Genomic DNA, 23,635 nt, shown 5'->3' on the forward strand with positions numbered 1-23,635 from the left:
GGGCCTCCACAAGCATTACTTGGACAAGATAGGCATGCCTCTGGTGATGAAACCAACCAGATTAACCAATCCCAGGACATGACCACTTTCAAGGAAGTCAAGTTGGACTGTACCCACTGGCCTTAATCTACCTGGATCATGATGTTGCCCTGGTTTTGTCAGGGAACTAGATAAAGAGATGGGCCTGCTCATGCCTTAGCTGATTGGAAGTTTCTCCCAAGGATTGTGTGGCTCAAGTGTTTGCTTAGGGGACTCAGTCACTACTACTCCCCCTACCTCAGCCCTGGCCTCTCCTAGGGTCTAAGAACATTTTCAGCAGAGACACTGCTGGTGGGCTCTGATTAAGTGCCCCAGGAAAGGAACGTACAGTCTAAGTTTGGCCCAGAGAAGGCCACACACGCTTTGTTCCACATCCAGGTCCAGATAACCCAGGCTCTGAGAGCCTGTCCCCCATTGTGACCACTGCTTGCCTGGGGCTGAGGCTCGGCGCTGACCCGGTCGTAACTGCCAAGGGCTGGACAATGGGCACATCTGTCCTTTCTCTGAGGGATGAAAGCACCTAAGCAGACAAGGCTCTGCCTTTTGTTACGGATTTTTTTTTCTCTCTTTTGTAAATGAAAGAAAGCCTCGGCATGTGGTAGCCGGGTGTACGTCCCACACTGGGGGCCTCCCCACGCGTCCCCACCAAGCCCAAGGACCAGGTTCGATTCCAGATTGGAGCGTGATTGTGGGAAGCGGACAATTACGCCCGAGGCTGAATTGATTTTCAAATCTGGAGGCTTCTCTCGGGGACGCCGGGAAGAGGGCGTCCCTACGGGCCAAGCGGAGACCGGCGCGCCAGGTCCACACTGCCGGCGTCAGTTCTTCCCACAAGCAGCGTCCTCTGGGTGTTTCACCACGAGGGCCTTAGAGCAACCGCAGAACAGCTCGCGCCTCGGCAGCCCCACCAGCACCCAGAAGTTAACGTGGGAACCCACCAGAGCACTCCCTACCCCCAACACACACACACACACACACACACACACACACACACACACACACACACAGTCATTCGCGAAGTGGCACGCCGCCTTAATTATCAGCTGAGATGAAGAAGGACCCAGGCGGCGGCGGGGGACAGAGAGGTATGGCCGGGCCCGAACTCGTGGCACTGAGCGTTCTCCTCTCCCGCGCGTGTAAGAGGAAGGGTGGGCAGAGGATTATTAGGAAGGATGGAGGTTGTCGGGTTAACAGGCACCAAGCTGACCAAGGCATTTAAGATATTTGCTTCTACTCCCTCCAAAGAGGCCAAGCGTTTGAGGATGGGGAAAGCGCGGACTCCCAGAAGCCCTCTGGGGAAAAGCTTGGTAGACCAGAGTGTAAGGAGTAACGACACTGGCTGAGGCTCTCTGGGCAATCTACACCGAGAAGCAGCAACTGGACGGAGGGGTGAGGGCTCTCCAGGCGTAGCGCTCCTCCCGGGATGGGAGCCCAGGAAACGTTGCTGGGTGAAAGCGCACCCCAGCCAGAGAGCCGAGAGGGGTGCAAGTCTCCAGCGGTTGCGTTGGCCTCCCCAGGTCGCGGTCCACGCCAGGCCTTCGCACGTGCGCGCCGCTCCAGGGCCACCCAGAGCCGCTGTTAAGGCGCGGAGCCCCCCTTCCATCATTTGTATGGGGACGTCACGGGCCTACCGCGCGGTGGCCGAGGGGGCGGGGCCGAGCCGCGCGCCTGCGCGCAGAGCCCGGCGGGCGTGAGGGCGGGCCGCGGCGGCGGCGGCGGCGGCGGCGGCGGCAGCGGCGGCGGAACCGCGGCCACAGAGTCTGCAACAGCAACCGAGCCATGGCTGGAGCTGGCCAGCGGCGCGGGCAAAAAGCAGCCGCCGAAGACGCGCGGGCTGCGTCAGGGGAGCCGGGGGCCTCAGAATTCTAAGAAGGAAAGGGCGAGAGGGGGCCAGGGGCGGGCGGGCTGGGGGCTCCGCGCTCGCCCAACGGCACGGATCCTTTTTGGAAATTAATATTTAAAAAAAAGCCGAGGACGCAGAGGGGAAGGTGGGGGCAAGAGGGAAGGCGAGACACTCAGAGAGGGAGACAGAGCCCCACAGTGAGAGGAAGGCAGGCAGGCAGGCAACAGTCGCCGGCAGCCGATGTGAAGACCGGACTGCGTGCGCCCTTCGCCGCCTTTGCCCGGCCTCATCGATGTTGTGTCCGCCGCCCGCTCGCCCGGATCACGATGAACGCGCAGTTGACCATGGAGGCGATCGGCGAGCTGCACGGGGTGAGCCATGAGCCAGTGCCCGCTCCTGCCGACCTCCTGGGCGGCAGTCCCCACGCGCGAAGCTCCGTGGCGCACCGTGGCAGCCACTTGCCCCCCGCGCACCCTCGTTCCATGGGCATGGCGTCCTTGCTGGACGGCGGCGGCGGCGGCGGCGATTACCACCACCACCACCGGGCCCCCGAGCACAGCCTGGCCGGCCCCCTGCACCCCACTATGACCATGGCCTGCGAGACTCCCCCAGGTATGAGCATGCCCACCACCTACACCACCTTAACCCCTCTGCAGCCGCTGCCGCCCATCTCCACCGTCTCGGACAAGTTCCCCCACCATCACCACCACCACCATCACCACCACCACCCGCACCACCACCAGCGCCTGGCGGGCAACGTGAGCGGTAGCTTCACGCTCATGCGGGACGAGCGCGGGCTGGCCTCCATGAATAACCTCTATACCCCCTACCACAAGGACGTGGCCGGCATGGGCCAGAGCCTCTCGCCCCTCTCCAGCTCCGGGCTCGGCGGCATCCACAACTCCCAGCAAGGGCTCCCTCACTATGCCCACCCGGGCGCCGCTATGCCCACTGACAAGATGCTCACCCCCAACGGCTTCGAAGCCCACCACCCGGCCATGCTCGGCCGTCACGGGGAGCAGCACCTCACGCCCACCTCGGCTGGCATGGTGCCCATCAACGGCCTTCCTCCGCACCACCCTCACGCCCACCTGAACGCCCAGGGCCACGGGCAGCTCCTGGGCACGGCCCGGGAACCCAACCCTTCGGTGACCGGCGCACAGGTCAGCAATGGAAGTAATTCAGGGCAGATGGAAGAGATCAATACCAAAGAGGTGGCGCAGCGTATCACCACCGAGCTCAAGCGCTATAGCATCCCACAGGCCATTTTCGCGCAGAGGGTGCTCTGCCGCTCCCAAGGGACCCTCTCGGACCTGCTGCGCAACCCCAAACCCTGGAGCAAACTCAAGTCCGGACGGGAGACCTTCAGGAGGATGTGGAAGTGGCTGCAGGAGCCCGAGTTCCAGCGCATGTCTGCGCTCCGCTTGGCAGGTGAGCCGGCCAAGGAGCTGGGCGCGTGGGGATCAGAGGTTGGGGAAGCTGAAGGGGCCGAAGAAGGGAGGGAAAAGAGAGGGTTGGGCACGCTTCATCCCATTCTCCTTTCCCCCCCAGAAGGGAGGGGTGTTCCCTTGGGCCTGGAAGAGCCAGCACACGGCTCCCAGGTGCAGACCGCCTCCTCCAGAACTCAGTGCATTGGGCTGTGGTAGGCTCCGGGAGCTGAGCGGTACCGCCTGGGCGACTGCGGGGACGGGACGCATTTATGCTGGGAGACAGTGCTGGAAGCGCTCACCGCCGGAGGCGAAGGGAGACCCCGGCACCTGGCTGGATACGTCTGTGCGTCGCTTATCAGTTGGACGCTCCGGGTTTGGGAAGAGGAAGGCGACGAGTGCGTGGAACTGCGCGCAGTTTCTGCCAGGCAGTACTCCTGGCACACGCCCGGGTGTTGGGTAGGAGTGTGCAGCAGCTGCCCGCCCACGTTTGGCTGAACTTACGGCGGTGACCCCCTCCGGAGCTTACTCTATTGGCGCGAGGCAGGGGTGGGAGGGATGGGGAGCGCACTCTGAGAGTTTGGGTAAAGGTTCTGAAGCCGACGGAGGGTGTGTTTGGCGCCGACTCTGTGTTAAGAGCACGCACTCTACCCTAGTAACCGGCTGTGGAAGGGAAAGGAAGGCAGATGGTGCCGAGGTAAGGGTGAGTGCGGGCGGAGCAGCTAGGGAGCTTACAGCTGAGCCCACGGACCGCCTTTGCTGCCGGCTAGTTTACGACTTCGCATTTCGTTTTTGTTGTTTTGTTTGTTTGTTTCCTCTGCTTGGTGTTTCGAGTGAATCCCCATGCAAGGGGGTGAAAGTGTGGACATGACCCCCAAGTCTGCGAGCAGAGGTCTCCCAGGCGCGAAATCCGGAGGCCCGGTGTTTCTGAGTTGAGCAGGAACGTCTCCTCGGCTCTGCACAGACAGCGCCTAGCTTTCTCAGTTTCTCAAAGCCAAGGTTCAAGGAAAGCTCCTGGAAGCAGGCTGAGGGGACAGCTTAGCCCAGGCTGAATCACACTGGAGATTTCAAGCGGATTCGGCGACCCCGGAGGGCAGAGGACACACGGGAGGTAGAGCCAAGGGCAACCGAGGGCGGACACGGTTTGATGAGACCGGCAGACTTGATTGACTCCTGGGTCCGTGCTACTCCCCCCGCCCCAATCTCAGCCTGGTGCCCTGGCCTGAGTCCTGGCGAAGAGAAAGGTAAAAGCCGGAATGAGGGTTTGTTAATTAACTGATCGTTCTCCATTAATTCGTCCCTGGAGAATGAGAGACAGTCAATCCGCTCAGAGCCGGGGGCACTGAGGCGTTTCACAGTCTAAAATCAAAGCGAGAGGCCAGAGCCCCCTCCCCCACCTCGTGCGGGCCAATGAGAAGCTAGAGGGAGGCAGGTGCCGGCGTGCCAGTGAGCCTGCGGCGGGAGCCGGATGCTACCCAAAGCACTCCTAGGGTCTGGGCGCTCCTGGCCTCTCAGCGGTCCTCAGCACTGGCGGAGCCTGTGCCCCGCCAGTTTTTCCAGCCCAGCCCTGCTCTCCTGGTTCCAAGCAATGTCCCCGCGCAGGCTATTACAGCTTGCGCCTGGAAGTCAGGAGAGGGGGGGATAGGACAGGAAGGTTAGGAGAGAGAGATTGACAAGGTGCCCTCCGGGGTTCCCGCGAATCCGTTCCCTATCCCTGTGTGTATACACCATATCGCCTCCCACCCGTGTGAGCTGACCAAGACCCTAGGGCAGCTGAAGTTCCACAAGGAGCGGGAGAAACAGCTACCCTTCTCCCTGACTTGCTCTGCCTCTGCAGGAGCCCAAAGTAGTCAGTGCCTTTTCACACGCCTGCGTCAGCCTGGTACTCCGGCTTGAGGACCTTTTAACCCGCAGTGCTCTCACAGGCCCGCCTGTGGGGCAGAGGAAATGGAGGAACGGGGTGGAAAGGAAGAGGGATCCCCTCAGGGAAGCTTGGTACTCACCCCCCATCCCCAGCCTGGTGGAGGTGCTTGCTCGAGACGTCAGTGACCGCCTTTCCCTTCTGCGCCCCCCCCCCCCCCCGTCGCATCCTGGAAAATCAGACTGACAGGTTCTGCTCAGAGATGACCCCCAGCCCTGGAAACCCGACTTAGTACCGTGATCTGCGCGAGCGCCCTCTGACCTACACGCGTGGGCGCCGCAGTGCTGTTGAGGGAGTAGCGCGAGTACTGGGGCCGTCATGTGGGAAGGTTGGGCCAGCCTCACCGGACCCAGAAAGTTATCTAAGGGGCAACGGTCTGGCACCCAGCAGCCAAAGGCGAGTTAAGCTCGGCCCAGGCACGTGGCCTTTTCTTGGGGGGGAAAAATTTAAAAAGAGGAAAATCGGATACTGTGTCAGGACAAGCTTTGGTGCCCAACCCCAAGTGGAATCCATATCTTAGGACCCGGATGGAGCGCTGAATGTTTAATTTTCTTTCTTTAACTTAATTGAAGGGGTTGAAAAGGCTGGGATGGGGACGCTTGCAGAGTGAGCCCAACCGGGAACAATCCCATTATATTGCAGGAACCACGACCTATTTTAAAGTCACCGAAGAACAAAGAGCCATTCCTTTAACATTTGCATTTCCCGGGTGGGGTGAGGAGGGCGTGAGGCCTTTTCCTGAAGTCTCCAAATAATCTCTAGTAGGCCCCAAATGCAGATTTAAATGCATTGCAGGACACTTTGGTCGAGGCTGGGGACATTACCGCCATCATCAGCCTCCACGCACAGAGATGCCCCTTGCAGTTTGACTCGCTGTTGCACTAAAGACCCTCAACGTCGTCCCTATCCCACTGGGTGGTTTTTTTGTGATGAGTGGCTTCTCCATCCTCTTCCAGGTGCCCAGGCTCCACGAAGCCTGTTGCGGAGGGTCAAAACCTACACTGGTGTTCGGCCTTTTGGCTAAGATCAAGTGTAAAACCTCCACTCGTGGTAGTGTGTTTGGGGAGGTGCTTTCTCCTTACAATATTACATTGGCTTGGTGGAAGATGGGAGACAGGAGGAAATTCTCACCAAATTAAGTACCTTTAAAAAATCAATATGTGTTCCTTCAACCTAATACTTGCTGCTGCCCCATTAAAGTACACTGCTGCTTCTCATCCTCAGTAGGCGTGGGCGGGCTGGACTGTATGGGTGGGTGGGTGCCTATTAAGACCCCGAGATTAGTTTCCAGTTAAAGATTCCGGAAGGCTTTGGCCACACCAGAGGAGCTGTCAGCCTAGGAAGAGGCTGGAATGTGCACTACCCGAGGGTACAGCACCATGGACCCAGGAAGCAAAGCCCAGAGGCCCCAGGCTCAGGCAGGGATGGGTGCCAGGCCCCTTTGACCGTGGGACACCTGAAAGAAGGGAACCTCCAAACAATGCCAGCCAGGGAGCCTTCCAGATCTCCTGCATCTGGGACTGCACCCCCTTCTTGTCCAGAATTGGCCACAGAAAGACCTGGAGGAGAGCCTAAGTCTGGGGGTATGTGTGTAAGGGAGAATGTTCAGCCAGGAAGTGGCCATGAGAAAGTCTCACCGGGACCAACCTGGGCTGTGTTTGCCATAAGTGGCCTTGTGGTCTGGTTGATTGATAACTGGCCTCCTTGCAAGTCCATTTGCTTTTTGTTAATATTTATCCCAGTGGGTGACATTTCAACTGTCCCCTCACATCCCTGGGCCAAGTGAGCCAAGAAGGAGTGAAATGCTGGGCCTTGGGAACCTCACTTCCCCAAATCTCAAAGACTCCCAGGCCAGGAGAAAAACTAGGACTGGGCATATGCGGACATAGGAACTGGAAGAGTTCCTGGGCCCCAAAATAGGAGAAGGTACCAAATGGACTGGTTCTCTTAAGCCCCACTTCTCACATTGGTGCAGCTTCTCCCAGTCCACTGCAATTCAAACAAAGGGCCTGCGGGTGCGGCCAGCCGCATCTTCCTAGCAGCCCAGGAGCCAGTGGGACTGGGGAGGAGGGGCAGTGGTGGAGGAGAAGGGAGCATCTTCTCCCAACATGCAATGGTGGGGGCAGCCAGTTGTCAGGAGGAGACCAGAGGAGTCTCAAAGAACCCCCCATTCCCTAAGGGTGAATAGTGGCCATGTGCTCAAGGAGTTGACTGTTGACCCCTCCCCAGCCCCACCCCCCCACTCCCCCTCCCCCACACCAGCCCAGCAGGAATCCAAAAGTTCTCATCCTTAGGGACAGTCACCAAAAAGCTCTGCATGGGCCTTTCTCTCAGCCTGTACCTGATCCCTTGAGGGTGTGGGATCCTTCTTATAGTCCCCACTAGGGAGCACAGATGCCAGTGAAGAGAGGAAGGAACACTTGGTGTTAAAAAGTGTGCATACGCTGTTGGTGGGAATGCAAATTGGTGCAGCCGCTCTGGAAAGCAGTGTGGAGGTTCCTCAGAAAATTAAAACTAGACCTACCCTATGACCCAGCAATAGCACTGCTAGGAATTTATCCAAGGGATACAGGAGTACTGATGCATAGGGGCACTTGTACCCCAATGTTTATAGCAGCACTCTCAACAATAGCCAAATTATGGAAAGAGCCTAAATGTCCATCAACTGATGAATGGATAAAGAAATTGTGGTTTATATACACAATGGAATACTACGTGGCAATGAGAAAAAATGAAATATGGCCTTTTGTAGCAACGTGGATGGAACTGGAGAGTGTGATGCTAAGTGAAATAAGCCATACAGAGAAAGACAGATACCATATGGTTTCACTCTTATGTGGATCCTGAGAAACTTAACAGAAACCCATGGGGGAGGGGAAGGAAAAAAAAAAAAAAGAGGTTAGAGTGGGAGAGAGCCAAAGCATAAGAGACTGTTAAAAACTGAGAACAAACTGAGGGTTGATGGGGGGTGGGAGTGAGGGGAAGGTGGGTGATGGGTATTGAGGAGGGCACCTTTTGGGATGAGCACTGGGTGTTGTATGGAAACCAATTTGACAATAAATTTCATATATTAAAAAAAAAGTGTGCATATGGTGAAGATTGGAGCCAACTATTTGACTGGTATAGGAATACCTGTTATTGAGGCTTGAGGAAGCCTGGTGGTTATTGTCTGTAACCCTAGTGTTAGCACATGCAGGATGGCTGCTTGAGACAGATAACCCCATTCTGATGGCAGCTGGCTGTCCCACCAGCAGGTGCAGCCTCAGCGCCTTGGAAGTGCCCAAAGGGTGATCAGGATCAGCCAGAGTGATCTGCTGGCCCCAGGGATGTAGTGGTCACTAGAGAGACAGACCCTGTCATAGCTGTTTTGCTACTGGCACTTGGGACAGACTGTGCCAACAATACCTGTGTTGTAACAACAAAGCAACTCGGAGCCCAGGCCGCATCTTTCTTTACCTTCAAGCATTGAGCCTCACTGCCCTGTGCAGAGCTGGAATCCTGCCCTCCCAGATGCCCTCCACTGGGCGCAGCTTCCCCAGGTGGCCTGATGGGTTGTGTGCGGTGATAGCTGCATACGCCCCCTGCAGGCTGCTGCAGCCGGCCACCAAGCAAGCCTCCAGTGGTTCAACATGCTGCGGAGAGGAAAGGGATACTTGCCATGGCTTTGTTTTTAGAACATCGTTATCCTAGTGATTTGCAAAACAGTAATTATTTTTTGATAGGAAAAGGGTGTGAAGGAGGAAGAAAGGGACACATAGTAGATCTATCTTGGCTCCTGACAATGTCTGGGTGTTACTCCACTAATGAGACAAAATTGCCATGCCCCACAAAGTGCACCCCAACTCTGACCTCTCGAAACAAAATTCACATTTGGATTTTCTATCCAAATTATACTTTTGCTGGCATGTTTTTGTTTGAGGAAAGCAGGTGACCCTGGTGGTGTGGAGTAGGAGGCTGGGGCTGGGAGATGCAGTACTGGATGTGTGGATTAGAGGTTCCTTTGTTTTGTTGTTTCCCCTTCTAGCTAACTGACGGGAGTCTGGAGGCAGCCCTGAGGCTTTGAGCTTGGAGGTCTTTGTTTCCCCTAGTGTAGGGTGGGTGAAAGGGCCTACAGAGGCCGACCGGCCTGGAGTCTTGGTGCGGCGTCAGGACCCTGGACAGGGCCCCGCCTGGCTAGCCTGTTCCAGTTTCTCTTTGCTGCTGGAAAGTGGGTAGGATGCCTTTGAAGAGTTGTAGTAAGGAAGTGAAAACTAACAGCTAATATTCTGAAGTTTATGAGAAATCTTGAGGCCCTGCCAGGAATATACACTGGCACAGTCAAGTAATCAAAAAGATCAAACCTGTCCTCGTCAAGCTGGTGATTGATCTTTTCGTCCCTCCCCGGCAGCTTTCTGTGTGTGTCTGAGTACACGTGCACACCCGCTTACAAAATCAGAATTCGAGTCCCTATGGGTGTGACAGGGGTTGGATCATTAAGCTAAAACGTTCAATTCAGTCCCTTTGATCCGTGCTGGGGAAAATCTATAGTCATCTCTAATCTACGAGGTCCTTAAGAAGGTTGTTACATGAGCTGTTTTGATGTCATCATTTCCACATTCATGGGAAATTCAGCTAATCAAACAGTCATTGCTACCCAAAGTTCTCAGAGGAAATAGCTCTTACGGGTATATCAGTAAAATTTATTCTTGATTTCCTTGTAAGAAAGAAAATCCTCAAGCCTGATGGAGGTGGGTAATTTAAAAAGAGGTTGTTTTTGTCTTGCTCCTCAAAATCCATAGCTAGAAGCCTTGTCCTCCAAGTAATAGTGCTCAGTGCTCTTTGTAAACTCCACATATTGGAATAGTTAAACACCAGCTTAATGTTTTAAATCAACCAAGGAGCCATCATGGATTGGATGAGAAATGCCTAGTTTCATTTCAGTTAAAACAGCAGAATCTCCACACTCTTGCTAAAATTGAATGGTCCCCAGCCTAGGGTAGCAATAGAAGGAGGTCTTATTGAAGTAATGGTAGTTAGAGAATAGATTTCTCATCATTCTGGATAAAAGCATTCATTAAATACTATTTTCATCATGTCTCTACTTAAGTAAGATGAATAACCACCTTTGGGAGAAGAAAGCCACATTATTTCTCCATGAAAAGTGTCAGTTTCATAGAGTTCAGTTAAAAAAAAAACTGATTTCTAATAGGTATGAATTTAGTGCACAATCATAAATTCCTGTCTTCTATCAATAGATATGCACAGGTTTTTATTTTGTGACAAGTATGTTAATACTAGTGAAGCTTAATTTCCTCTTTTAGTGATAAGATTGGATTACATGACTACACCAATCACAAGACAGTCTGATTATTTTTTTCTGCTTCATTATAATATTTTTTCTTTTTTTTCTTCTTTTTTTTCTTTTACCTAATAATTTATTTATTTTTTATAATTTACATCCAAGTTAGTTAGCATAGGTGCAACAATGATTTCAGGAGTAGATTCCTTAAGCCCCTTACACATTTAGCCCATCCCCACTCCCCCAACCCCTCCAGCAACCCTCTGTTTGTTCTCTATATTTAAGAGTCTCTTATGTTTTGTCTCCCTCCCTGTTTTTATATTATTTTTGCTTCCCTTCCCTTATGTTCACCTGTTTTGTATCTTAAAGTCCTCATCTGAGTCAAGTCATATGCTATTTGCTTTTCTCTGAGAAAGTCTGATGATTTGATATAAACATAGGAATTTATGTTTTATCACTGAATCTTGCTACAGAATCATCTACACTGTGTTCTTCCTAAAGGTGTTACATTATCAAGTTGGAAAACAGCTTCTAGAATTTTTCTTCTCCTTTAGATGAGACAATTTGGTAAACCAACAGCTAAACAGAACCAACCCCTGAAGTACTACCCATCCAATTTGTCATGGCAATTAATAAAGAAGGGGCTTATGTCTGTTGTGTATGTTCTATTAGTCAAGTACTGTGTGAGGGCATAGGTGTTCCTATTTAATATTCACTGCCTATTTGAGTGGCTCCCAAATCTTGCTACATGTTGGAATCACTTAGGGATCTTTACAGATATGATTCCTAGCTAAAACCCTAGATATTCTGGTGCAATTAGTATAGGACATGACCTGGGCATTGGGATTTTTAAGAGCTCTAAGGTAATTTTAATGAGCAGCAAAGTTGGGGAGCCACTAGTTTAGTAGTAGTTACTATTATCTTCTCTATTTCCATGTTCATTGAGGTTACATAATTTACCTGTGGTAAGCACTGATGTCCTGAACTCAGCTTTCCCAGCTCAAAGCCCAGAACCCTCTTACTCTCCACCCTGTGCCTAGTACAGATCCACCAGGTCAGTGGACCTAGAATGTGGAGATGTCTAATTTGCTGTCATAAATACCCCATCTGGAAAGTGTCTGCATAATAAAGGTCTTGAAATTGAAGAGTGTGTGTTTCCTCTAGACTCTCAAGGAAGTTACTTATGGAAACTTATGGCTTTTTTACCAAAGACTTATAAGTGAGACTCTATTGCTCTCTTTTGAAGAAGCAGCCAGAGGGAATATAAGGCAGTGTGAAAGCTAGACATGGAACCCAAGTCTCCCTATCCATTTGTTCATTTAAACAGTTATTGATGGGCAAGATCAATCATTAGATGTGTTCTGTGGGTAGGACTGGTCCATTGGGACTCATGCCTGGAGGAGGGCCCAAAGGCCCAATCCTCCTATACTTTGAGGCATTGGTGTTCTGATCTGCACTTGGACAGCAATTACATTTCTTTGCTTCAGATCAGTACCTGTCTTGCTATTTCAAGCTTGACTGTTACTCATATTTTAGGACCCTGCACTAAAAAATAATAAATGAAACTAAGACTCTGTGTGTAAGTTGGCAATCATCCAGAGGACAACTTACAACTTCCCTCAAACACTATGTGTTTCCAGTTATCCGTGTGTCTCTCATCTTCCTTTGCATATGCCATAGGGTACTCAGAATCGACAGTTTCTGAAATCACTGCTTTCGTTTTTGCATCTGGTGATGATCTCATAGTCCCAAAGAGAGGTTATCAAAGGAACACAATAAACTATGAGCTTTTCACTTTCTTTCCTGTTGTCTTCTAAAACAGATCAATGGAGGGGGGTGGGGAGGGGTGGGGGGGGGGGGGGGGGGGGGGTGGTGGCGGAGAAGGATTAAATAAATAAACGAGCGAAGCGCGCCACCTAGTGACCCCCGTGTTCACTGCAGGTGAAGTGCGTGAGAGGAGTGGCTAACGCGATTCAAGTATTGATGGAGTCGCAAAAATCGTTCATTAAGGCAATTTAATCTTTGCTATTAAATGTCCTTTCAATTCATTTGGGATAATTAAGATGCAGTTAAAGTGATTAAATTCTAATTACTTATGCTAGACAAAGACATATTTGTCACGCTAATGCGGTTAACTAAGGACTCAGAAAGAAAGTTAACATTTACTTCAAATGATGCAACTGGAAAAATCAGTTCCTCTTTTCATCATTAATCCAGCGAGCTGGGTGATTATGTAATGGCACTACAAGCTCATTAAATAGGGGAAGTGCTGATTAAAATGACTGCTAGGAAGAAAACCTGAACCAGGAGCACCTCAGCAGTTTGGTTAGCATTCCTAGCAAAATTTCTTGGTGTTCTTTCTCTCCAAGCCCCCATCCCAAAATAATAAACACCTTTTGAGTTTTAGCCTGACATTAGAAAAAAAAAAAAAAGGATATCTCACAGGAAGCCTTTATTGCCAGCCTACAGACATTGTTAAACCGGAAGATATTTTATTAGTTTATTAATTAATTTATTTATTTTTACAGAGAGAGCGCGGGTGCTAGTGGGGGAGGGGCAGAGAGAGAGGATCCCAAGCAGGCTCCATGCTGTCAACGCAGAGCCTGACACGGGGCCTGAACCCCAAGATCATGACCCTAGACGAAGTCCGACACTTAACCGACTGAGCCACCCAGACGCCCCAATCAGCAGACATTTTTAAGTGGTAAATGGATTCTCAGTGTAGGGAGGAGCTAGGCAGATGAGCCAAGGGAGGGCTGGTGAGGGAATTCCCTGAAGTGAACAGCTCCAGAATGAACATATCCACTGAAGGCTTCTGAGGCCACTTTCCTTCACATAAGCACCCTTCCTAGTAAAGCAGTCCTTCTCCGTCTCCCTAGTTGCACTTGTACTGCTTTGATTCAAGAGGACAGATTCCTCTGCAGGGGATCATGCCATGCTTGATTGTTATGCACACTCTGAATGGTGCTAAGTACCTCAGCTGCAAATTGGCCTTTTTCAGTATTTTTCTGCATTCTGATATTATAAATTATTGAATATTAAAGCCATCTGATATTATAAACCATCAAGTTACTGAGGCTATCTTACTATAATGTTCACAAACAGCTCCCAGACTCTTATGATAGCTTAATTATCAATGCTCATAAGAGACAGAGGAATTGAAAAACTGAATTTGAAGTTTGCCTTCCTCACAAAAAGTGACTTATAAAGCAGTGTTTAGCATTTTCTGGGGGGGGGGGGGATGAAATGATCCAAGGATGAAGATGGTCAGACATAAATAAAATTGAGGATTATTTTCCCCAGGAGATAGGTGTCTTTTAGTACAGTCAAATTTACATACTGACAACTGTAATTGTGGAGATTGCGTTTTCCCCCTATTTATCCCAGTGGAATTCAATATTATCCCTGTTTTCTTCATAAGCAGAGAAGCTAAAATTAGTAAATTCATCAGTCACATAAGTCAAACAACTACCTTTAAAAAATAAATTGGCATTTATTTGGATACTTACAGTTATTTTTAATTTAATAGATCATTTTATGCCACCTTACATTACTAAAACAAATAAAGAAATTAAAATTAAAAACCCTGGACTAAGAATCAAAAGCCCCAGAGACAAGTTCTTGCATTAACTAACTCAGAGAACTTGTCATTTACCCTTTCTGGGGCCTCAGTCTCCTTAAATGTAGAATGAAGGAATTGACTGTAGGGTCCTTTCAGGTCCCACATTCTATGACTGATTGCCTTCTGGATGACTGTGTATCCACAGCAAAGTCTTTTGTCTCTACTTAGTGCTCTGTCCCAAAGTCAGGATTCAACATTAGGTGTAAGGCCCAGGGGCCCATCTCTTGGGCAAAGACTCAGGTCAGGCTCTCCTGTCAAACTGTCAGGAGAAAACAACTTATCCAGTCAGGAGTGCTGCCTTCCGGCACAAATATGCTGCAGTTTGAGATTCCTGTCTCCTAATAATACAAGCTGTTGGTGAAGATTTGGATCAACAGGAATTCATACACTGCTGGTTAGGAATGTAAATTGTTACCATTGTTTCAAAAGATAATTTGGCATTGACTTATAAACCTGAACCTACACCTATCCAGTGATTTTACTCTTTGGTATATACCCTAGGTAAACTCACATCTCCAGATGCTCCTGGAGATGTATACAAGACTGTAGCAGCACTGTTTATAAGAGCAAAGAAGTCAGAAACATCCAAGTGTCCATTGACAAAGAGTGCATAAGTTGTGATATATTTATCTAATGCAGTCGTATACTACGATGATATTTTGCACCATATATAGCTACAGCTATATACAGCAGCATAGTTGAGTCTTAGGAACAATGTTGAATTAAGGGGAAAAAAGCTATGGAAGATCACATCAAAGCATTACTACTTTTGGGCACCTAGGTGGCTCAGTCGGTTAAGCATCAATCTTCATTTAGGTCATGTTCTCACAGCTCCTGAGTTGGAGCCCTGCATCAGGCTCTGTGCTGACAGCTCTGAGCCTTGAGCCTTCTTCAGATTCTGTCTCCATCTCTCTCTGTCCCTCCCCTGCTCTCTCTCTCTCTTAAATATAAATAAACATTTAAAAAAAGAACAATATCACCTTTACAAAGCTCAAAAGCAAGCAATGCTGAACAATTTATTGTTTAGAGATGCATAAGTATGTGATGAAGCTATTAAAAAAAAAAGAGGGGTGCCTGGATGGTTCAGTAAGTTAAAGCATCTGACTCTTGATCTCAGCTCAGGCCTTGATCTCAGGGTTGTGAGTTCAAGCCCCACATTGGGCTCCATGCTGGACATGAAGCCTACTTAAAAAAAATGAAAAAGTGAATAATAAACTCAAATTCCAGAGTGTGGTTACCTCCAGTAGGGGAAGGTCAGAAGATAAGTAGCTTTACAATGCAACTGCTGTTTTAGTTCTTTTGTTGGATGCTGCCTTCACAAATGTTCATTTTGTTACTAGGCTTCCTAACTTAAATATACATATCGTTCATGGATGTAAATGTTATTTAATTTTAACATTGGGGAGGAAAAAGATTGATTTTTTTCTGGTTTCCCAACTCAAACAGCTTGGACCAAACAAATCTCACAGCATTATGGTCATTTACCCTGTTCCTAGCCATGTACTAAATGTCAACCCTCTTAGAAATTATATTCTGCCAATTGTGGACAGGACACAAGAAGTGAAAGAGGATGCCTTAGAGCAACATTGTCTACAGTAGCTGAATTATGGAATCAGCCCAAGTGTCCATCAACTGATGAATGGATAAAGAATATATGCCACACACACACACGCACGCATGCACACACTCACAGTGGAACATTACTCAGCCATAAAAAAGAATGAAATTTTGCCATTTGCAATGACATGGTTGAAGCTAGAGGGTATTATGCTAAATGAAATAAGGCAGAGAGAGAAAGACAAAAATACCATATTATTTCACTCATATTTGGAATTTAAGAAACAAAACAAATAAGCAAAGGGGGAAAAAAGAGAGAGACAAAGCAAGAAACAGACTCTTAACTGTAGAGAACACACTGATGGTTACCAGAGGAGGGGGGGGTGGGTGAAATAGGTGATGAAGATTAAGGAGAGCACTTGTGATGAGCAACAGGTGTTATATGAAAGTAGTGTATCACTATTGTACAGCTGAAACTAATACTCCAATGTATGTTAACTGGAATGTGAATAAAAACTTAAAAATAAAAACAAGTGAAAGAGGAAATTGTATTAGATAATGGAAAGAAAGACTTGCTTTTCATTCATTTGAGCACCAGCTACAGCACGTGTGCTCAGTACTGGGGATGGCATATTCAGCCAACTTGTCCCTTAGGACTTACAGTCTAGTGAGAAAGAGAGACAAATAGCTGTTCGTTTCCTTCTTTTTGATTTGTGTGTGTGTGTGTGTGTGTGTGTGTGTGTGTGTGTGTGTGTGTGTGTGTGTGTCTGCATGCATGCCAAGAGAACTTTGGGGTGTGATGAAAGGACAAGTTTGAAGATCTGGAAAATGAATAGGACTTGGGTCAGAAATGGAAGAGATTACCAGGCAGAGGGAACAGCAGTATGTGCGGAGGCCCAGGCTGAAATGTTTTCGCAGATGTCTTGAATCTGAATTATTATACAGCTGAAAGCTTGTTTCTTCCCTGGCACAGCTGAGTGACATAATACCTTCCCATCAATAACAAAAGTGTTCTCCAAGGCTGTGGTTTTCAAGGCTGGGGAGGAGTGGGCAGAGGGTTTTATATTCCTCTAAGGGAACAAATTAGGTTGGTGGAGGAGAGGTGGGGAGAAAATAGGTGCTGGCTAAAAAGCTTCACAGGTGATTTTAATATAATTACAGGTTGAGAATTAGAACACTTATATGGAGGGTTTAAGGCAAATGACTTTTATTTTTGCCCCTTTATTTACCATTTTTCTGGAATAATCTATAGTTCCATAGTTTTATATTTGTAGACAGATAGAGATATAATACATAGTGGAATGAAGTCAGCTGTGTGCTTTTGAAAGCAAACTTGAGTGAGCTAGTAGGAGAATAACAATAGCAAGGAACTAGCTGGGAGGTGGGGTGAAATAGATGATGAGGGTCTGATTGTATGTCATCGTCAGCAAAGGTGGAGAAAACGGGTAGGCAAAACTTGAGAGATATATCAAAAGTAGAGAAGACATCGTGGAGAACAAAAATGAGAGAGGAACTGACTCCTATGGTTCTGGTTTGGGATGCTGGTGCTTGGATACACCATTAGCCCTACAGGGTGGCTGTGTTGATGTAAATATAAAGATACAACATTTCAGAATAGCCCACCCACTCAAGCATATTCTTTTTTTTTTTTCAACGTTTATTTATTTTTGGGACAGAGAGAGACAGAGCATGAACGGGGGAGGGGCAGAGAGAGAGGGAGACACAGAATCGGAAACAGGCTCCAGGCTCTGAGCCATCAGCCCAGAGCCGGACGCGGGGCTCGAACTCACGGACCGCGAGATCATGACCTGGCTGAAGTTGGATGCTTAACCGACTGAACCACCCAGGCGCCCCTCAAGCATATTCTTAAGAGAGGTGGGCTCTCTGGCCTCCACACAGATTTGAGATGTAAAATCAAGTAGTCCTCACAGGAACATGGTACTGAATGGGGAAGACATGATGTTAGCATGCTAGTGAGGTGAAGATTGTAGGTTCAGTCCTTTAGGTCTGGTTTGTATTTCCCAGTGTTGGTGGGCAGTGATAGGTACTTTCATTCCAACCAGCTGCCTACCATTGGGCACACAAGAACCATGAAGAACGAGTGCCAAAGGTTAGCCCAAATCTGTTCCTGCTGGTAAAGAAACAAAAGCATGGGGCACCAGGATGACTCAGTCACTTAAGTGTCCAACTTTGGGTCAGGTCATGATCTCATGGTTGGTGAACTTGAGCTCTGCATCAGGCTCTGCACTGACAGCTCAGGGCTTGGAGCCTGCTTCAGATTCTATGTCTCCCTCTCTCTCCGCCCCTCTCCCACTGGCGCTCTCTCTCTCTCTCTCTCTCTCTCTCTCTCTCTCTCTCTGTAATCCTCTGTAACAATTGGTCAGGAGCCCTGTGTCTATAAGTGAAGACAACAGAGGAGGGTATAGAAGCACAGGTGTATTGGAGGGCAGACAGGTACTGGCAAGTATTGGTTTTTGTCACTTTCACCAGAATGCAAATTTTGCTTTTCTAAAACTAGTCTAGTTTACACAGTTGTTCCCCCACGAGCCCCCAATTTTTTAAATAATTGTTTTTAATTAATAAATGTTTATTTTTGAGTATGTTCTATGGGCACATTGTGTTTTAAAAGTTAAACAACACGCTGGGGCGCCTGGGTAACTCAGTTGGTTAAGCATCCTCAGTGACCTGATTTTGGCTCAGGTCATGATCTCATGGTTCATGAGCTCGAGATGCGTTGGGCTCTGAGCTGACAGTGTGAAGTCTGCTCGGGATCCTCTCTCCGCCTCTCTCTCTGCTCCTCCCCTGTTCAAGTGTGCATGCATGCGCACTATCTCTTTCTCAAAATAAATACACAAACTTCTAATTAATTGCTTGATTAACAAAAGTTAAACAACATAGAAAGGTATACAGAGAAAACCAAGTTCTCCTCCTAATCTGTTCCCTCAGTACCCAATCCCCCTGCCCTAGAGACAACCCTTGTTACCAGTTTCTTGTGTATCTTTTAGAGATAGTCTATGGCTTTTCAATTGTGTGAGCATGCATGTACATGCCTGTGCATGTGTGTGTGCATGCATGTGTATCCCTCTTTTAAAATAATCAAGGACCTCTTCCCTCTCCCAAATAACTTTCTGGGAAAAAGATTGAATGCTTCTTGCTTCCTTTATTCTGCTCTTTTGACTGACAGTTGCCTTCCTGTAAATATAATTATATGCCCAGCAAGGTACTGCCCAGTGCAATTATCTGAACACTGAAAGTAAGGACTAGCGCCAGGAGGGTGACCACCCTTCTGGGTATATTGAAAGTGGTATCAAGTGTTTCATTAAAGTGCTTTAATCCAGTTCTTTTATGAAAGACAACTTAATATAGGAAAGTTGTTGAAAATTTAAGCTTATATAAATATATGCTATCTACCACCCAGCCTCCCTATTTTAAAGTAATATAACACCCGGATGCAGCTACTATATCATTTTAGAACACTGCCTTCAATACAATGATAGAGGTTTTTAATCAGTTAATTATTGTACTGTATATATATTTAATTTTAGACCTTGGTTTTGTCATGGCATAACCCTAGTAAACATTTTTACTATTTGTTGCATACCTACCATGTCTAGGCACCCTCTTTTTATAATTTTTTATAATTTCATTTTTTAAATAATTTTGTAAACTTTTTATAATTTAATTTTTTTATAATTTCATTTTTAATTCCAGTGCTCTAAAAAAATAACTTCTTTGTAAAAGAAAATGTTATTCAAGAAAAAAAGATGACAAGGGGTGGACTGGCTGGCTCAGTCGGTGGAGCGTGTGACTCCTGATCTGAGGGTTGTGAGTTCAAGCCCCACACTGGGCTTAAAAATAAAAATAAAATCTTTAAAGAAAAAAAGAAAGAGGGGTGGCTGGGTGGCTCAGTCTGTTGGGTATCCAACTCTTAATTTTGGCTTGGGTCATGATCCCAGGGTTGTGGTATGGAGGCCCACATCAGGCTCCACGCAGGCAGGGAGCCTGCTTGGGATTCTTTGTGTCTCTCCCTCTGCCCCTCTCCCTTGCTTGTGCTCTCTCACTCTCTCTCTAAAATAAAAAAAAAAATTAATCTTTATAAAAAAAGAAGAAAAAAGATGATAAGAATCACCCATAACACCCCCCACACAGAGATAACCCCCCTTTTAAAGAATATTCTTCTAATCTTTTCTCAATGGGATGATACATACAAACTATTTTACAGCTTTTAAAATTAAAAACTCCCATATTATTACATTTATGGTAGAACATTCAAAAATACATAAAAGAATAATGGAGACAATAAAAATTCCTGATAATTCCATCATCCCTCCCCCCTCCCAAATACCTCATGACTAGCATTCATTCATTTAACAGATGTGAATAGATAAGGTGTTTATGATTTGCAGGACAGCAGAGATCAACAGAGAAAAACAAAGACAGTTCCTTCTACTCCTAGAGCACTCTATGTCAGAAAATATTACACATTTTGTGTTTTATAGCTATGCTGTCATTTAAGCAATCCCCTATTTTTTGAGCACTTGGGTTGGTCCATAAATTGATTGGGTAAGCATAAATTTATATGACTTTATTATACCTTAAATAAAGTATCATAACTGATATAAACTTTCTGACAACCTTTTCTATCACTGTACCTTCAGTGATTTTTAGGGGTTTTTGTTTGGCTTCGTTTTTTCAATTACTAAGGAATGACACAGCAGTCAGCCACATTATACATAAAACTTTACTAAATATCTGTTTTATTCATTCAAACTTAATTTGTAATTATTAAGGTAATACATGCAGGATGTAGAAATTTTGGAAAATATGAAACATTATAAACAATACAACAGAGTCAAATTATCCATCCCATAATCCAGAATGATACCTGGGTATAGTTTCGTTTCCCTCTGGGTTTTTAAAAGTACAAAAATAAAGATACATTAAAAATTTTTATTTTTCACAAAATTGAGCTCATAGAGAATTTAAAATTGAACATATTTAAGTGCCATTAAATATTATCCAAAGCTTGATTTAAAAATTTTTTCTTTGGAAATTATTTCACAAATTTTAAAAGGTACAAAAATAACATGGTACCAAGAACATCCATAAATCATTTTCCCAATTGTTAGCAGGACCCATTGACCAGTTGTTTACATTTGGCCCCACTTGCTTAAATGTACACACATGCTCAAGCACTCCCACTCCCACTCTGTGTCTGTCTGTCTCTCTCTCACATATACACACACACAGACATTTTTTTCCATGAACCATTTGAGGTTAAGTTATAAACATCTGGTCTCTTTCCCCTAAATACTTGAGTGTATTTCCAAGAGCACAGCTATTCCCTTATGCAGCTACACTTCACTTTTGTCAGTTGACCCAGTAATGTCCTTCATAGCATTGTTCTCCTCCAAGACAGAATCCAGTCTCAGGCTGAGCTGTCTCATATCTCCTTTTTTTTTCTTTAATCTGAAACAATTCCACAGCCTTACTTCACCTTTTATAGCATTGACATGTTTGAAGCATACAATCCCCACTTTATTTTTTGTTTGATATTTCCTCGTGATTGGATTGAGGGGATGCTTTCTTACCCAGAAAGCTGCATGAATGAAGTGTGTCCTCTCAGAGGATCACATCTCGAGGCCACAAAGTCTGTCTGTCCCTCACCTAACTGGTGAGTTTATTTTGATCACCCAGCCAAGCTGTTGCCAAGTTTCTCCGCTGTATAATTGCAGTTGTTTTTTTTTTCTTTCTTACAACTAATAAGCAATCTGTATAGAGACACTTTAAGGTCATGCAAATAGCCTTGTTTGAAAAATTCCCCATAGATTTGGCTTCTACTGATTCTTGCCTGATCTATTGTTTATCACAATGCTTTTATTTTTTTATTTTTTTTAACGTTTTATTTATTTTTGAGACAGGGAGAGACAGAGCATGAACAGGGGAGGGTCAGAGAGAGGGAGACACAGAATCCGAAGCAGGCTCCAAGCTGTCAGCACAGAGCCCGACGCGGGGCTCGAACTCACGGACCGCGAGATCATGACCTGAGCTGAAGTCAGCCGCTTAACCGACTGAGCCACCCAGGTGCCCCTCACAATGCTTTTAGAATGATATTCCATCTCCAGCATTCCTGCCATATTTAGCAGCCAGCTCTCAGCTTTCTTCCATGAGCAAGAGCTCCCTTCAATTTATTACTGGTGTAGCTTCAGACATTTCCCCTACACACACACTGGTTTATAATTCATTACTGTACTCACCTATTTCAGTGCTCAAATTATCCCAGACTTGACCAGTGGGAGCACCTTTGACCTGCCTTCTATGTTCTCAGGACATTCTTCCATCTTTTTTTTTTTTTTTTTAACTTTCTGGTGTTATAATAAGATGGACCAACCCCGTCTATTACCTACCCTGTTCTACTCCTAGAATCTGCCATTTTCATGAGCCCTGGTATATTTTGGTGGGGAATGATATTAGCGACCAAAAAGTCCTAGGTGTGGGGTTTGGCTGCTAGGGTGACTTTGTTATGGGATCATTCAGAAAAATCCAGGAAATATATGCATGTATATTTACACGCACACACAAATGTGCATACACACTCATACATATGTTATATACGTGTATACATAAACATGCTTATGTATGTACTTTTTAAATCACGAGTTCACACCAATACCTGCACATCCAATTACAATATATACCCATAGGATTTTTTCTTCCTTTTCCCATTCCGTATTTGTACAGGCATTCCTTGGAGATATTGTGGGTCCAGTTTCAGACCTCTGCAGTAAGACAGATACTGCAATAAAGTGAGTCAAGTGAATTATTTGGTTTCCTAGTGCATATAAAACTTATGTTTATGTTACACTATAGCTTATTTTTTAAATATACTTTTTATTTTATTTGAGAGATAGAGCATGAGCAGGGGAGAAGGGCAGAAGGAGAGGAGGGAGGGAGGGATGGAGAGACAGAAAGAGAGAGACAGAGAGAGAAAGAGAGGGAGAATCTTAAGCAGATTCCATGCTCAGCATGGTGCTCCATGCAAGGCTTGGTCTCACAGCCCTGGGATCATGACCTGAGCTGAAATCAAGAGTTAGATGCTCAACTGACTGATCCACCCAGGTGCCCCAACTATAGCCTATTAAGTGTGAAATAGCATTATGTCTAAAAAAGGTGCAAACCTTAATTAACAATACATTATTGCTAAAACATGTGAACCATCATCTGAACTTTAGCAAGTCATAACCACTGATCACAGATTACCATAACAAATGTAATGAAAAAGTTTGAAATATTTTAAGAATTACCAAAGTGTGACACAGAGACACAGAGTAAATGCTGTTGGAAAAATGGCACCAATACACTTGCTCCATGAGGGTTGCCATAAACCTTCAATTTGTAAAAAAAATAAATAAATAAAAATAAGTAAAAATAAAAATAAAGCAATATCCACAAAGCACAATGAAACATTGCATATCCCTTCCTCTACAGTGAGAACCCGGCACCCATAACATCTCTATTTTTGTTTTTCTCTCCCCCACCCACACTTACTCATTTACTCAATCGTATCATACATCTAAGGTAATTTCACCCATATCCATAAAATAAACAAATCTGCTATAAAAATTTTTGTTAGGGTTTATTTTCAATTCTTCTCCCATACATATGCCCCAGCATCCCTTGGGAACTTGTTAGAAAAAGTCCTACTGATTCAGTCCTACTGATTCAGAAACCCTGTGGTAGAGCCCAGTGTTTTTATAAGCTCTGGAAGTGATTTTAAACCTAAAGTTTGAGAGGCATAGCTGGAAATGTGCACCATGGGTTTATGATATGTATATGTGTGTGTATGTGTGTGTGAACACACATAACCATGCATTATTATGTAAAGTTATACTTTAAACATATCTTAAAATAGGGGAGCCTGAGTTAAGCATCCAACTGTGGCTCAGGT

The 23,635-nt window shown here is 46.4% G+C and overlaps 1 protein-coding gene across 1 annotated transcript in view; it reads left to right on the plus strand.

Annotated features, from left to right (window-relative positions):
* The first annotated feature begins 1,753 nt into the window (after positions 1-1,753).
* Positions 1,754-23,635, plus strand: part of ONECUT1 (one cut homeobox 1) — a 43,785-nt gene continuing 21,903 nt past the window's right edge. Inside the window, exon 1 of the mRNA XM_003987131.5 lies at positions 1,754-3,313. Coding sequence (XP_003987180.1) covers positions 2,209-3,313 — 1,105 coding nt within the window. The 5' untranslated portion in view covers positions 1,754-2,208. The remainder of the gene's footprint in view (positions 3,314-23,635) is intronic.

This window comes from Felis catus, chromosome B3 (assembly GCF_018350175.1).
Source record: "Felis catus isolate Fca126 chromosome B3, F.catus_Fca126_mat1.0, whole genome shotgun sequence".
In the NCBI taxonomy this organism is placed as follows: domain Eukaryota; kingdom Metazoa; phylum Chordata; class Mammalia; order Carnivora; family Felidae; genus Felis; species Felis catus.